This window comes from Vicia villosa, linkage group LG7 (genome assembly GCF_029867415.1).
Source record: "Vicia villosa cultivar HV-30 ecotype Madison, WI linkage group LG7, Vvil1.0, whole genome shotgun sequence".
Classification (NCBI taxonomy): Eukaryota; Viridiplantae; Streptophyta; class Magnoliopsida; order Fabales; family Fabaceae; genus Vicia; species Vicia villosa.
In genome coordinates, this window is record NC_081186.1 from 122,046,646 (window position 1) to 122,059,488 (window position 12,843).

The window sequence follows — 12,843 nt, forward strand, 5'->3', positions numbered from 1 at the left end:
GAGTCGAGAAAGAATATTGGAAAAATATAATGACTCTCAATTTTGAGGATATAATTTGAGAAAATAATCAAATACTTGATTGCAGCCCAGTAGGTTGATTATCACTTGATAAATTAATTTTCCTAATATTAGGGGGAGCGAATAAGCAGCTAAAATCATGAACAAGAAGTTCAAACGAACAATTTAAAATAAATTGTTGTCTTGATCCTCGTACAAATCAATATGAACCAAAAGTTCAAAATATTATTCATTTGCAAGGTTTATGAAATAAATTATCAGCTGATAATACTACACTCAGAGTGGATTCTCATATTGGATAATATAATATTGCAAATGAGTTATTGTTGCGCCTGAAGCGTGGTATGAAAGTCGGTTCCAATGTAAAAAGTCCTCTACTAAGAAAAGAAACTAAAGATGACCCAAGTGAGGATATGAAAATGCTAAGAGCACTTTGAGCTAATTTAATTTTTCAGTTCCGGAAGAACAAATCAAGAACTTGAAATATGAAATAAAGAGATATCGATAAATTATGTCATAGATGAAATGGAATGGACCCGAAATTGATATAACCAAATAAAGTCAATATTGACAATGTCTTTGTATACAATAAAGCGCTAAAAGTGATCAATGATAACGAGGATCATGAGTCAAAGTCTATTAAAAATTGTAGACTAAGTGAGAATTGGCCAAAATGAATATATTCAATTAAAGAAGAATTAAACTCACTTTACAAGTGACTCACTTTTGGACATTTAGTCCGAACACCTCAAGGTGTGAAACCAATTGGATATAAATGAGTTTTTATGAAAAAGAAACATAAGAATGATATAAAGTTTGATTTATTGCTCAATGATTTTCACAAATACCTAAGATTGATTTTGATAAAACATATCCACCTGTAATGGATTCAATCGATTTTTGATATTTAATTAGCCTTGTAGCACATGAAGGTCTTAATTTGAACATGGTGAATGTTATGACATCTTATTTATATAGTTCACTTAATAGTGACATTTACGTGAAACTCCCTGAAGGGTTCAATATACCAGAGGCACGTAATTGTGGATCTCGAGAAAACTACTTCATAAAATTGAACGAGTCTCTCTATGGGCTGAAAGAATCTGGATGCATGTAGTATAATCGCCTTAGTGAATATTTACTAAATGATGAATATACTAATAACTCAATTTGTCCTTGTATTTTCATAAAATGATGTGGAAAAGTATTTGCAATAATAGTTATCTATGTGGATGACATAAGTATTATTGGAACTCCTGAAGAGCTTCCAAAAGCTATAAATTGCTTAAATAAAGAGTTTGAGATGAAGGACCTAGAAAAGACAAAATATGTCTAGATTTGCAAATTGAGCATGTGGACAAAAGAATATCTGTACATCAAGAAGGCTATATAGAAAAGTGTTGAAATGATTCTATATGAACAAATGTCACATGTTGCCTACTCCAATATGGTTGTTAGATCATTAGATATGGAGAAAGATCTTTTTAGGCCTCGAGAAAAGGATAAAAATTGCTTGGTCCTGAAGTACCATATCTTAGTGAAATTGGAGTACTAATGCACCTTGCTAAATACACACATCATGATATATCATTTGCGGTCAATCTATAAGTAAGATAGAATTATTCATCTACACGAAGAAATTGAAAAGCGGTCAACCATATACTTCATTATCTTAGAGATGTAGGTTACTTGTCAGATTCTCACAATGGTAGATCAGAAAGAGGTTATTTATTTACATGTGATGGTACAACCATTTCATGGAGATCTACGAAACAAATCATGGCAACAACTTTATAAAATCTTGCATAACTATTACCACTACATGAAGTCACTTCGAAGAAGACATTTTAAGCAACGACTACAAAGAATATCGTCTCACATGTAAATGTCTGCATGAGGGGGAGAAATACATATGTTTTGCACTCTTTTTTCCTTCACCATGGTTTTGTCCCATTGGGTTTTCCTGGTATGGTTTTTAACGAGGCAATTCACATTCAAAGGATATTGTACTCTTTTTCCTTCACTAGAATTTTTCCCACTGGGTTTTTTCTAGTAAGGTTTTAACGAGGCATATCCTCAATGGACATCCAAGGGGGAGTGTTATGAATATTTATGTTAGTGGATGTTCATCCATCTCCTAGTTCTTCATCTTCCTATTCCATACTTAATATGTGTTTAATATGTATGATTTTCTATCTCCCTTGAGTCTTATAAATAGAGACTCATATTACAATGTAAAGACAACTTGAAAGAAGATGATAATACAATATTACTTTTTCTCTCATTCATCTCTCCTTCATCTCTATATTGTTTTGGTTAATTTCATAACACTTACCAAATTTTAGATTTGTTTAACCTTGGGAAGGTTTCTTTTCTCCCTCATTGTATCTCCTTTTTTCTTTAATCTATTGGGTGTTTTATTAAAAAAAGTCCTATTTTTTGTTTAGTAACTTATTTAAACATAATTTAAAAAAAAAAGTAATTTTTAGTCAAATTAAATGGAGAAGAGGCAAGGTTTCTAGAATTTTTATTTTGTTTTAGAAAAGACCACATTTTCCCATATTTTGGTGTGTTAGGATTCACAATTTTCCCATAACCAAATCCGTTACAAAATCAGTTAAAATATAATCATTTGTTACAAAACAAAAACAAATTATTACCTGTCTCTCTTTACCCTTTCAGCCTGTGATTTGCTGCCACTCCCATAATCACAATACATTTACCTTCTCAATTCAATTTTCCCAAACTTTCAACCTTACCTTCAATTCTTGTCAAAAACATTTTCTTCCAAACACCCTTTTGAAAACCTTTCAAGATTTTTCAATTTATTCACAACCACATTAATTTGACACAATTTCTTTGAATTGGTCTTTAATTTTGCATACCATTTTGGTTTTTTTCACAGAAAATTCACCATTGAGTTCTTTTGATGCCAATATTTAAAAGAAGAAAGGTAATTTCTAATATGTTGTTGATTCATCATTTTTTTTTATTCAATTTTTTTTATTTATTGCAACATTTTGTTCATGTTTAGGTTTTTTTTATTTCTTTCATTTTGATTTGTATATGAAATGTGCAATGCAGAAAAGCAACTCACAAATGGCTGGTTGCAAATTCTAGCATCATTTTTTTCTATATTTTAGTTTCAAATATTAGAAGCTAAAATGTCTTCCCAACATGAAAATTCTGACATGAAAGATCTACCAGGTTAGAATATTTTTCATTTTGATTGATTTTGCACAAAAATAAAAATAAATTTATTCATATTATACAATTTTTTTCAAGAATCATTTTTGCCAATTATTAGGTCCTCACAAAAGGATATCAAATTTGATGCATCAAGCTGGAAATAAGTTTTGCGCCGATTGCGGAACTCCAGAGCCGAAATGGGTGTAAGTGTTCGTCCGATTTTCGTAGGAATTCAATTTTGTTAGGATTGTTCACTATTTTTGTTGAAATCTCATTATCAGAAGCCGATTTTTTCATCATAAGTTCATGTTATTTATACATGTTCTTATTCATTCAATTTATTTATTGAACATTAGATCCTCAAGTCTTGGAGTATTTATTTGCATAAAGTGTTCTGGCATACATAGAAGTTTAGGAGTCCACATATCAAAGGTATGTTTCTGATTCACATTACATGTTTATCGAAATGTGAACTCGTCATTCGACATTAATTGTTAGAAATCGTTGAATGCTCGCCATAACATGTAAATAAGGTCTCCATAGTAGCTTAAGAAAACAGCTTATGCCTTATATGAAAAGCACTTTTATGATAAGCATTTATATTACAAGCGCTTGATTAAGCTGTTTATTCAAACAAGGCCTTAATCAAATTCGGTTGTTTAAATAATGCTACATGAGCAATACATGTTTGACTATTACAGGTTGCGTCGTTGAAGTTAGATGAATGGTCAGAGGAACAAGTCGACGCATTAGAGAAGTTAGGTGGAAATACATTGTTAAATAAAAAATACGAAGCTTTCCTCCCAAGTAATATAAAAAAACCAAAACCACATACCTCGATCGAAGACCGCTCCGATTATATCAGGTAACTAAACAAAACATAACTCTCTTTTTGTATTTTGTTGAGGAGTTTGAATTGCGCCATTCTTATTAGGAAATCGTCTATTGGTTTTTCAGGAAAAAATATGAGCAACTACAGTTTATGGAGTGTGATGACAATTCAGCATGTGCAATCGTACCAGCTCGAGGAAGAAGTTTATCAATGGCTCAGAGTAGTTCTTCGTGTTACACTTTTCATATGGAAAACAAAAAATACGACAAAACCCCAACCAAACATCGCATTGGAAACGCGTTTCGAAATAGCTGGACAAGAAAAGATTCGGAGCACAAGTCTTCGAAGAAGAGCTCCTCGTTGGTAATGTTTTCAGTTCATGAATGCTAGTTCTATTCGCAATCCTTCATATAAACTGAAATACTCCTTTTTGAGTCGATTGATGCAACAAATGTGACAAACAAATTTAAACTTATTGAAATGCTTATTTTTGTTTTGAATACTTAGTTTGGTTTCAATTTACTGTTATAGGCAGGTATGGTTGAATTTGTTGGGTTGATTAAGGTTAATGTTGTGAAAGGCACTCACCTGGCTGTTAGAGATGTAATGACGAGTGACCCGTATGTGATCCTTTCTTTGGGACACCAAGTGAGCATTCTTCTCTCAACTACTACAAAAATACTCCCTCTGGTCGCTATTATCTTTTTAGATATATTGAATAATCAATGAATCAAGATTATATATGGATCAGATATATTGATTATTTAATGTATCTAAAAGGTGAACTTTTTCTTATAATAAAGAACAGAGGGAGTATATATAAAATGGAGGAAATGAAATGTGTATAGTGTAACACTTTGAGTATATGTTCTTGCAGTCCGTAAAAACGCGTGTTATAAAGAATAATTTGAATCCAGTTTGGAATGAAAGTTTGATGCTATCAATTCCAGAAAACATCCCTCCCCTTAAAGTGGTATGTTCAATTGTATTTTTCAGTTTGTGTTCATCATAAAGAGGAAAGGTTTCCAAAATGGCATACTTTTTGCAGAGTTTTATTTGTGTGGCCAAGTCTTACTTTCGAATATGGATTTCCGGCATTCACAAAGTCATTGATTTGGAGTATTAGATGAAGATCGAATGGCTTAGTTCTGACTTTTAATAGTAGACCCGATTTGTTAAGTTCAAAAGATGGAGCATTTACTCTTTATCTAATAGTCCAAATCGTTGCTTTACAATTGCAAGTGTGCAATTCCTTGACGATAATTAGTGGGAAGCGTTTCTTTCTTGATGCCATTTTAAATGACAATCATGTTTGATTAGATCTATTGTGGTTGCTATGCAGCTAGTGTATGACAAGGATACATTTTCAACCGACGATTTCATGGGCGAAGCTGAAATAGACATTCAACCACTAGTTTTAGCTGCGATTGCATATGAAAAATCTACGGTGAACGAGTCGATGCAGCTAGAGAAATTTGTAGCAAGCAGGGACAACTCTCTTGTAAGAGATGGTGTGATATCTCTTGATGAAGGGAGGATCAAACAAGAAATCTCAGTGAGGCTACAGAATGTTGAGAGAGGAGTTCTTGAGATTGAGCTTGAGTGTGTTCCTCTTACTCAATAGCTTGGATTGAAAGTTAAGGGCCAAGAGGACTCAGTTTTGGAGCATAAATCATCTCAAGATTATTAATTTGTTTGTAAATTGTTATGTGTCTTTCCCTCTTGTATTTTGTTACGTGACTTGAGGGAATTGCTCCTCTACTAATGGTTCTTAAGGAGTTAACTTGGTTTCCCAATTATACTTTCAAACACTTATTGTGAAAATCTTGACAACTTTTCTATGAAGGATTAAGAATTTATTGATTATTTGTAAAAGGTTTATCCATAAACTTTTACATTTCTTGGAACACCGTAACTCTATAAATAAAACATACTAATTTTTCTTTGTTGACATATACGGTGTAAGTGTAAAGATATGATGTAACAAAAAGGAGTATAAACATAGCAAAATTCTTCAAAATAAGGTGATGTTTTGAGTTTTGTACTTCTTTGATCTCATTATGAGCGTCTAGTGTTACATTTCTAAAAAAACAATATAAATCCAAAATGAATTTTATTTTATTTGGCGTTTGACTCGATAGGGAGGATCACGGTTCGATTCTCCGCAACTGCGATGTGGAGGAGGCTGAAACCACTTGATGTCAGAACTAACCCACAAATCAAACTATACTACCCAAAACCAGACTATACTAGTGGTGAATTCGTTTTAATCTGCAAAGCACCAAATTTGTTGACAAATTCTAAATCTTCCTCATCATCAACAATCTCATATATTTCATCTATTTTGCTAAAATTCGAGGGATAAATTATTTAGATGATACATCTTCGAATCCAAGCAATTACATTTTATCACCTTTTAATTTATAATTTTTTATAACCTATTATCTCAATTTTGCTGAAAACTGAGGGATAAAGTATTTAGATGACACATCTTCGAATTCCAGCAATTACATTTTATCATCTTTTAATTTTGTTAAGATTTTTTTATGACATATTACCTCGGTTTTATTGAAACACGAGGGGTAAATTTGTGTATTTTTTAATTTTTATTTATGAGAAATTTGACGAAAAAAATTAAGTAACAAAATTTTCCATCCATGAGTAAAGTGACAATGGTCTAGACAGTGTTAACTCATCAATCCACATGAATCATTAGTGATCCGTGTAAAACTTTCACTAGTCAATCAAAACGTGAATGCCACAACTTAAAAATGTGTTGGGTCTATGATTTACACCTCAATTTTTTGTTGGGTGAGGTAAAATTTCGTTATAAAATGTATTATTTATAGTAATGAATGGATCGAATGTCGAATTGATCTAATTTTTAAATTTTGATAAAAAAAATATACTCAAGTGGAATAAATTAAAATTAAAAAAATGAAATAAAGAGATCAATAAATCAATTTTAAAAATTAAGGGACTAAAAAAAATTTAAAAGTAAAATAAAAAGGTCAAGGTTGCAATTAAGTTAGCACTAGCTAGTATTAATTTCATCTATTTCATAAAAAGTGTTTTATTTTAGTAATTCATGGTTCTTAAAAAAATATTAGATGTGTTAATTTTAATGATAAAACTTAAATCATTTATTAGAATATCCTTATAAATTAGAGTTAGCGGAGTAGTTGAATAAAATAAAAATTAATAAATAAGAGTATAATAGTGCAAAAAATAATAATAATAAATATTGCTCTGGTATTATAAAGAGACAATTATTTTGAAAAAAAATTATAAATAAGATATTTTTTATGAGACAATTATTTAGAGAATATCTTATCCCACCCCTTGGATCTCTCTTGCACCATGCGAGTTCCCTAAAAAGTCCCCTTGTTGTAGATGTACCTCTGAAAGCACCATTTTTTGATTTTCAAGTTGTGTTGTTCCGTAAATGCATCTACGGAAGCATCTAATGTTATGTTCACGTCAGACTCTTCTCCTCCCTCATTCTTCACTTTTCATATTTTCAAACTCTCAATCTCTCCCAACATCAAAAATCAAACTTACACCAAACTTCGTTATTTTCTCTCGAGTTCGGCTTTGAAGATCAACATCAACAATCAACACATTCAAACATCTTCAAAACTCAATTTAATCGGTAAGTTTTCGAGTTATTTTCGAGTATTTCCCATAATAGAGTTAGGATACAAGTAAACGTTCAAAACTCATTCCGACTCGTTCAAAACTCAATTTAATCGATAGGTATTGTTTGTTGAGTTTTGCAATGTTTTGAACAGTACGGACAGACGTCATTGTTGAGGTTTGAAAGCTGCAAAATATTCTGTAGATGCATCTACGGAACATGTAAACGTAATGAGTTTTGGATGCTTTCGTAGTTGTATCTACGGAAGAAAGAAAAATCAGTTTTTTGTTTTTCCTTTTATTTTTATAACTTAATTGTATCTAATTCGACTTTATTTGTAATACGCAGACATTATAGGCAACCAGCTAGACCACATTATAACTAGGAGGACTGCATAGCATGCATTCGTGCGACGTGCACGGGTGGAGATATACGCTAGGGGTGGCAAAACGGGCCTGGCCCGCGGGGAAAGCCCGTTTTACCCGCACTTTTTCGCGGGACGGGGGGAGGTTTTAGGCTCGCTCCCTTTAGTATGTCCGCCCCGCCCCGCCCCGTTTTTTTGCGGGCTTTTGCGGGCATGAGCTTTTTCATTCAATTTTACTATTTTTAGGCCTAAAAGGTTCAATGCCCGCGGGCTTTTCCCGCCCTCACTTTTTTGCGGAGCGGGGCAAGGTTTTAGACCCTCACTCTCTAATATGCCTGCTCCGCCCGGCCCCATTTTTCGCGGGCTTTTGCGGGGCGGGCATGCCCGTTTGCCACCCCTAATAGACGCACAGGTGACAGATGACACCTCCATTCCATGTGTTGTATGATGAAAATAGATTCAGTGCAGATCAACTACAAAATTTTATTAATAACTTATGCTACACGTAATTTAAGACAACTAAAACTTTGTAGTTGTTCTGCACTAAATCTATTTTCATCATACAACACATTGTAATGTGTTTGCCGACTATGCTCCGGAAGAATTCAGTTATCTTGGATAACGTCAAAGAAGTTATGCTTTACTGTTGATGTTGCCTTGGCTTATTTTGGAGCCTTATTTTGTTTGAATATGGATTAGAACTACAAAACTCATCAGTCTCAGTTTGACCACACTTTTGATATCTGTATTTTTATTAGATTGATGTAATTTTAATTTGATTATGTTTGTCACTATTTGAAAGATTTATACAATGTTTTCTTTTTGTGTACTGTATATACCATTGCGTTTACTTTACACTACTATGATGTACTATATTTTGACACTATTTAAAAGTTTTTAAAATATAACATCATGTTCCGTAGGTACATCTACGAAGCACTATATTTTGAACACGTTTCGTAAATATACCTACAGAAATAAATAAATTTTTAAAAATAAAAAAATTCTTTCAGAAGTGCTCTACGAAATTGAGAGATATAATTGAAATTTTGCTGGACGGCTTTAGAAAATTAAGGAGTGTAATGAAATTTTCTCATTATTTATTTAAGGAGTGTCTACATCCTTTATGTTGTAAGGAATATTTGTCTTTGTTTAGGACTAACATCACCATGAACATCATGTAATGAATTTGTGGCCTACATTCGAAGCCGCTATAACCTCGGTCGTTGAGAATAGCAAAGAGTTCAACTAAATCCTCCCTCTTAATTTCTATTAGTGCATTATTAAGTATTTAGGAAAAACGTGGGGTATAAGAAAATCAAATTTTCAATCAAAATGTAAAGTATTTAAAACTAAACACAAAATTTAATTAATCATAAAGCTCAAGTCGAATTTGGATAAGAATGATAGCTCACCTTTTACCTTAACGTGATACCTTCCTCCACGAACTTTATTATGGCCAGCTCAAAAGTTAGGAATTTAAGTGTTTTATTAAAGAAATGTACAATAAAATGTTCATTCATCTTTTGAAGTTGTTGTGCAGTCTCAGACGGAAAATTGAAATCTAACCCGCAATTTATTCAATAATTTGACGGAACGGGACCTGTATGTTTTGCTTTACTTGTATATCTGTTATTTGTATGTCAAGAAAGAAATAAGAAATCACTTTATTAAGTGTAATTAAACTTTCAAATCAAATTGTTACGAACGCAATTTCCTTCTTCCTTCTCCTTCAAATAAAACAAGTGTGAGAAGAAAGAGAAAATGAATAAAAAATTATAAATCAAAGAAGAGAGATGAAATATAAGAGAGATAGAGAGAAATTAGTGAAGAAGAGGATCCAAGCCCCAATAAACATGTATTTGATGAAAATATAATTAACATTTTTAATTATATTTTTTTAATATTTAATTTATTAAAATAACTATTAGTTATTAATTTTTAATTAATGTTTAATTTTGTAATATGATAATAATTAATTTTAGTTTTAAATTATATTTTAAAATGATAAGTAAATAATTAATTTTCTTTTGATTGGTTAAAAATTCAAAACAAGTTACATTAGAGAGACAGGATGTAATAAATGTCAGAATTAGTATAATCTAAGTACATTTTATCTCTTAAAATTATCTTTAATATCCACCTTTTATCCCGCATATCTCTCTATAAGTGTTTATTAGCTCTTACTACTGTTTTTTCATTGAAAACTTAACTTTTTAATGAATACGTTATGCTGAAATAAACTTACAAAAATTGATGGGTTGTTAGCAAAAAAAAGTTGTCTCGTATGAGAGAATAAATGATAGAGAAATGTTTCTAGTTTCCTAGAAGTTGCTGAAATTGAATGCTAGAGTACCAAACATAAAACACAAAGTTGAAATCTCCCATAAAACATTCAGTGCCAACTGCTAAAATGCGGTTGAATTTAAACAAATCACAATTATTTTGCAGTACTGTTGCATAACAGAATCTGAAAAACCAGCTTTTTTCTGTAATCCGCATTTAACAGCACTAATGACTAATCACATAGATTAAACATGGTAGTTACGAATTTTCATTACTATCACAATAATGAAAATTACACAAAATTACTAGTACTTCATTTCTTCAGGCCCTATGTTCTATCAGAAATCAAATGCAACAAGACACAAGAGAAATCAAATATAGAAATACAAGACACAATAACAACAAACCACACTATAAATTTCAATTGTCAATAGTATTTGTTAATTCCTTGAAGGAATCATATATCATTACACTAAATATTTACATCCCCTTGATGAGAAACACTCTTCACCAGGAATGAACTACAACATCTGGATGATATAAAAGCACGCTCTTGAACCAAATCATGTTCAAGGAGCTGAAAACACCATTGCTTCAACTCATCACACAATTCCTATAAACAAATAAATATAAACCAACAATATAGAATTCAAAGAGAACTTTGAACCATAATATAACCAAGATTTTGATGGCAGCAGCTGATGTGGTCTCAACTGGAGTCCCATTCACGATACACCCGCATCGTAAACTTTACTCGATATTACAAAGAATCCTCATTCATGATGGCTAATGTGGTCGCGCAGAATCACTTTATTTAAACCATCTATAACCTAAACCGAACACATATCATCAACACCACCAACAACTGAACAACTCGAATTCCTCGATCTTGATCAAATTATATATCAAACCCTAAAAACTTGCAAGCAAGCAATAATAAACAAGCTGCAATTGCAAAAACACGAACTACTAATAAACACAAAGAATCTCAAGAACTGCAACAATTCGGACACCGAACCAATCCATTTTCATTACACTCCAAACACCTCTTCAACACCTCTTCATCCTCATCAAAAACCTTCCTACTTCCACTACAATTCCCACAAGGCATAAACCTAATATCCCCACAGCTCTCACAAACAAACCCCGCCTTCGTCTTCGGAAAACCCTCCAAGATCTTCCCCAACTCACCAACCTCACAAAGCTGCTTCATCACTTCAGCACCACCAACAAGATTCCCTCGAATAAAAACCTGCGGAAGCGTAACATTCTTCATACTCTTCTCCCCCAACACATTCATCAATTCCTTCCTGTAACAAATATCCATCGAAACATCTCTTTCGTCAACCCAAACCCTAAACCCTCTCAAAATCATCCTAACCGCGTAACAATCCTCATAAGTCCTTCTAATCCCACGCAAACTCGTGAAATACAAAACAATCCGATCTTCTGTTCCCGGTAACCGAATAATCGGAGAACAATCATCCAACGATTTCGACGATTTAACCGACGTCGATTCGGTTGATTTTAACGGTTTTGATTTGTTGGAGAAAGGTGATTCTTCTTGTGAAGACGGTGTTGTCGGTTCGAAGAAACTGCAGAGCTTTTTCACGACGCGGCCGCGGAGCGAGGCGGCGCGGTCGAGGTTTTGGGGTTTTTGTGACGGTTGTTTTTCTTCTAAATTAAGCGTTGTTAAAGAACGGTTGAAGATTGAAAACCTAGACGACGACGTATTGGTGTTGTTCTTGAATTCTGCCATCGACTCTGTAAACAAAGCGAAAATCAATATTTGAATCGATAAATAATAAAAAAAACTTTATAATAATAAATAAATATTATTATTTATGTTACCTTGAGAAAGAGGGACGGTGGTGAAGGTGATTGGGTGAGGCGGCGGAGGATGATGGATGATAGTTGGGCGCTGGATTTTTTTTATATATCTTGGAGGATAGTGTTTTGTGGTTTGTTGGTTTTTTTGTTTATGTGGTTTTTTGTTATCTGCAATTTGTTGAGAGAGAGGGGTTGTTGAGGTTTGATGAAAATGAAATGAGGTTGTGGAGGAAAGGTGGGGAGAGAAAGAGAGAGGTTTTATGTTTTTGTTGCTTTTGACCTGAGTGGGAGAGAGAAATGTGGAGAGAGACGTAACCATGAAGCCAAGAATTTGTACGTTTTGTTAAAGGATATTTAAATTGTTAGTTAATTTGAAATAAAAAATAGTTTTTTTTTTTAAATTGAAAAAACTGATTAATTAGTTGTCAACAAAATCAGATTATTTATTTCTCGTTATTAGTTTTCCTATAACAAATAGTTAAAGAACCCCCTAAAGAAAATATATTAAAGAATGCAAAAGTAAATTAAAAAATTAAAAATACTTTTGAATTTAAAAGAATGAAACTATATTTCCTTAAAGGATATTTTATATTGAACACAAATAAACATTGGCGATAGTTAAAATATTTTATAATTTGTCTCAACCATACATTTTAATCTCTTATATCAGTAACTTTGTTGTTGTTA

At 32.4% G+C, this 12,843-nt stretch overlaps 2 protein-coding genes across 2 annotated transcripts; one reads left to right on the forward strand and one right to left on the reverse strand.

The window, feature by feature from the left end:
- The first annotated feature begins 2,632 nt into the window (after positions 1-2,632).
- LOC131618461 (probable ADP-ribosylation factor GTPase-activating protein AGD11) lies at positions 2,633-5,902 on the forward strand. Its single transcript, XM_058889680.1, has 9 exons — positions 2,633-2,971; positions 3,103-3,225; positions 3,326-3,410; positions 3,564-3,639; positions 3,909-4,072; positions 4,165-4,402; positions 4,571-4,687; positions 4,917-5,012; positions 5,382-5,902. The coding sequence occupies exons 2-9, from the start codon at positions 3,183-3,185 to the stop codon at positions 5,661-5,663; spliced, it is 1,101 nt and encodes a 366-aa protein (XP_058745663.1). The 5' UTR covers positions 2,633-2,971; positions 3,103-3,182; the 3' UTR covers positions 5,664-5,902.
- A 4,820-nt stretch (positions 5,903-10,722) lies between these two features.
- LOC131618462 (uncharacterized) lies at positions 10,723-12,490 on the reverse strand. The gene is made up of 2 exons (XM_058889681.1): positions 12,178-12,490; positions 10,723-12,090 (listed from the first exon to the last, which is right to left on the reverse strand). The coding sequence occupies exons 1-2, from the start codon at positions 12,473-12,475 to the stop codon at positions 11,315-11,317; spliced, it is 1,074 nt and encodes a 357-aa protein (XP_058745664.1). The 5' UTR covers positions 12,476-12,490; the 3' UTR covers positions 10,723-11,314.
- Between the last annotated feature and the right edge of the window lie 353 nt (positions 12,491-12,843).

Coding starts and splice junctions, on each gene's coding strand:
- LOC131618461 (XM_058889680.1), top strand. CDS start 3,183: ATGTCTTCCCAACATGAAAATTCTGACATGAAAGATCTACCAG. Junction 4,073..4,164: donor GACCGCTCCGATTATATCAG/GTAACTAAACAA, acceptor TTGGTTTTTCAG/GAAAAAATATGAGCAACTAC. Junction 5,013..5,381: donor ACATCCCTCCCCTTAAAGTG/GTATGTTCAATT, acceptor GTTGCTATGCAG/CTAGTGTATGACAAGGATAC.
- LOC131618462 (XM_058889681.1), bottom strand. CDS start 12,475: ATGGTTACGTCTCTCTCCACATTTCTCTCTCCCACTCAGGTCAAAAGC. Junction 12,091..12,177: donor CACCGTCCCTCTTTCTCAAG/GTAACATAAATA, acceptor CTTTGTTTACAG/AGTCGATGGCAGAATTCAAG.